At 44.9% G+C, this 2,742-nt stretch overlaps 1 protein-coding gene across 1 annotated transcript; it reads left to right on the forward strand.

Moving 5' to 3' along the window:
• Positions 1–1,524: 1,524 nt before the first annotated feature.
• On the forward strand, positions 1,525–2,502 carry CBY2 (chibby family member 2). The gene has a single exon (XM_035553441.1). The coding sequence runs from the start codon at positions 1,525–1,527 to the stop codon at positions 2,500–2,502; it is 978 nt and encodes a 325-aa protein (XP_035409334.1).
• Positions 2,503–2,742: the final 240 nt, after the last annotated feature.

Below are 2,742 nucleotides of genomic sequence, written 5' to 3' on the forward strand. Positions count from 1 at the left end.
AAATACCCTGTTCTACTTGATTCTGTGTGGCTTCCCCCAGCCCTGCCTGCACATGCCACTTCCCCATCCTTTTGCAGGAGTTTTTAATTTGGGAATACGGTGAGGGAGGTGGGAGAACTTGAGACGCTCCCCTGCTACCATGGAAGCCTGGGTTGACTTCTCCCCTGCAGTGCAAAAAAGAGCTGACAGAGATGCTGTCAAGTTCAATTGTCCCCAGGATAACATCCTTCGATGATATATATATTATACACTCTCTGTTTATCCTGAAAACATGCCATATAAACTCATTAAATATAAGTGGCTTTAGCAAATCTTGCTTCCTCCCCCACGAAACTCAGTGACAGGTAGGGCTTGGCGTATGATACTGGTTATTTTCCTCCTCTCATCTGGATGTTTAGGAATTAGATCCCCCTGTGGCTGATTTAGCTCCCCATCCTGGGGCTGACAATGGAAACTTCAAGAATACCAACAATTTGGTTTTAAAAAATAATTCAACCTTGTTTCGTACGACTTCATTGTGAAAATCAAACTGATGTAATTTTTGGAAGTACTGCAGAACATAAGACCTTTTTGACACAAAACATTCCTTTTTAATTCATGCCAGAAGACTGAAATCCTTCATTTGCTCAGGCTTGCTTATGACCAGAAGGTGATTTAAGCAGCAACATTTTGGGCAGAAGGAAGGAAGTGTGCTGAGCAGATGAGTCTAAGGTTTCTGGGACTGGGATATGAAGCACTGGCAGTACGACCCAGCAGTATGGATTTTAAATAGAGGGCTTTCTGGTGATATGAAAAAGAGGCAGAAGGACTGTGGGAAAAAGATGACCAATCACTGCTGCAAGTCTAGAGAGCAAGAAAAATAATAGAGCTATCAGAGGATATCGAGAACAGAGTTACTAGGGAGAAAGGAGAAGAAAGATGAAGAATTATCTATGGGTTGTGACAGTTTTTAGAACATGATGAGAACATGATGGGAACTTGTCAGAAAAAACATGTGGAGAGCAATAAAGCCCTCCTGGTCCTGATGGCCTGGTGCTGTGGTTTGGATTTTTAATTATTTGTGCATTTTGTATCACTCGGTGCTCTCCCTGTTCATAGTTCTGTAGATTTTAAGATTAAAGAGCACAACTGCTGCCATGATTTTGTGGTATCCTGTTAACAAAGGCTACTGAGCACCAACGAGAAAAAGATGCTGTTAGGGACAGTTTCAAAGTTTTTTTTTCACTGAGACACCATTTCTGGTGTATTCCTTACTTTCCAGCGTCAAAAGCCAACACATCCAGCTGTGGGAACAGAGTTATTTGTTTGTTCCTGTCATGTAATGTAGTTTAATTCTGATCCCAGTTTGTGACATGTAATTCTGTGCATTTACGTTCCCTGTTCTTTCAGTCCCAGTCAAGCTTCTCCAGCTTCTGTGTCATCTCCAGCTTCTGTCATCTGCTCCTCGCTAGCAATCAGTGGTCTCTTGCAGAAGTCCTGGAAGAAACCTTTTCACAGTCTTCCTCAGCTTACTAAAGGAAGGCCATGTCTGCTTTCGATCTGACAAACCAGAGCATGCAGTGTGCAAGGCCCGAGACGGATTATGCCATCCCACGGATGAAGCTGAGGGATGAGACGTTTGTCTTTATCGATGGTAAGTGGGTGAGCGAGATGTACTGCCAGCCACCTTTTGCTCCCCATCAGAAACTCTTTGGCAAGAAGGCACAGAATGAGTGGAGCATCTGGGAGGAGAACAGAGCACTCTGGGAGGAAAACCAAGTCCTCCGGATTGAGAACAGGATGCTCTGGGAAGAGAACCAGGCTCTACAATGTCTCCTGTCTCAGAACAAAACTGTCCAGGTTATTTACAATGATGCCATCCAGCAAAGCCTCCAGAAGGAGAAGCTCTTCCCGTTCTTTCAGGAGAGGAACTTAGGCTTCCAGGTTAGCCCGAGCAACAAAGCTCTACAGGTGGTCAGGGAAAAGAACAGAGTCTTAGAGGTTTTCCAGCAGGAGAATAAAACTCTTCCCAGCATCTGGAAAGACCAAAAAGTCGTTGTGGTCCATGAAGAGAGCAAAGATGCCAGCTCAGCTCGGAAAGACGCTGAAGCTACCAGAGCTGTAGAAGAAGGCAACCTTGGCCCAGTGCCCCAGCGGGAACACGAAGCTAAAGCAGAGAGCATCACTCCAACCCAGAGTGAGAGCAAGGCTGCCCTGAGCACGCAGGATGATCATGAGATCCTCCAGGCTCTCCACGACCTACACCAGATCCTCCAGGTCTTCCTGAGAGAGAACCGCCTCCCTGGGGACAGAGAGAGACCTCGTCCTCTCCACGACGAGGGGAGATTCTACCAGGAAGAGTACAAGAAATTGAAACTACAGCTGAATGCTGTGAAAAACACCGTGTCAGACATTACGGCTCAAATGGAAATGCTGGAAAAAGAGCTCATTGCCTTCACTTTCCCAATGTACGAAGAAGCAGGACAGAAGCTGGCAAATAAGTGTCAGCTTGGAGCCATGTGAAGCTTGGTGACCAACCTGCTGGTTCGGTTTCCTGGAAAGGATCTCTCCTCGTTTCAGGGAACTTAATAAAATCTCAGTAGAGCCTGAAGGAAAAAGCAAAAAAAAAAATAATTGTCTGGGGAACATTGTGTTATTTTTTTATTCTGAAACTTTCTTATATTATTTAGGTATATTTCACCTTCTGGTAACATGGTGTGGGTGACTTATGAATTTGCCTAGTGTCAGCAAAACACGTTTTTC

The sequence above is a fragment of the Cygnus atratus genome, chromosome 1 (assembly GCF_013377495.2).
Source record: "Cygnus atratus isolate AKBS03 ecotype Queensland, Australia chromosome 1, CAtr_DNAZoo_HiC_assembly, whole genome shotgun sequence".
Classification (NCBI taxonomy): domain Eukaryota; kingdom Metazoa; phylum Chordata; class Aves; order Anseriformes; family Anatidae; genus Cygnus; species Cygnus atratus.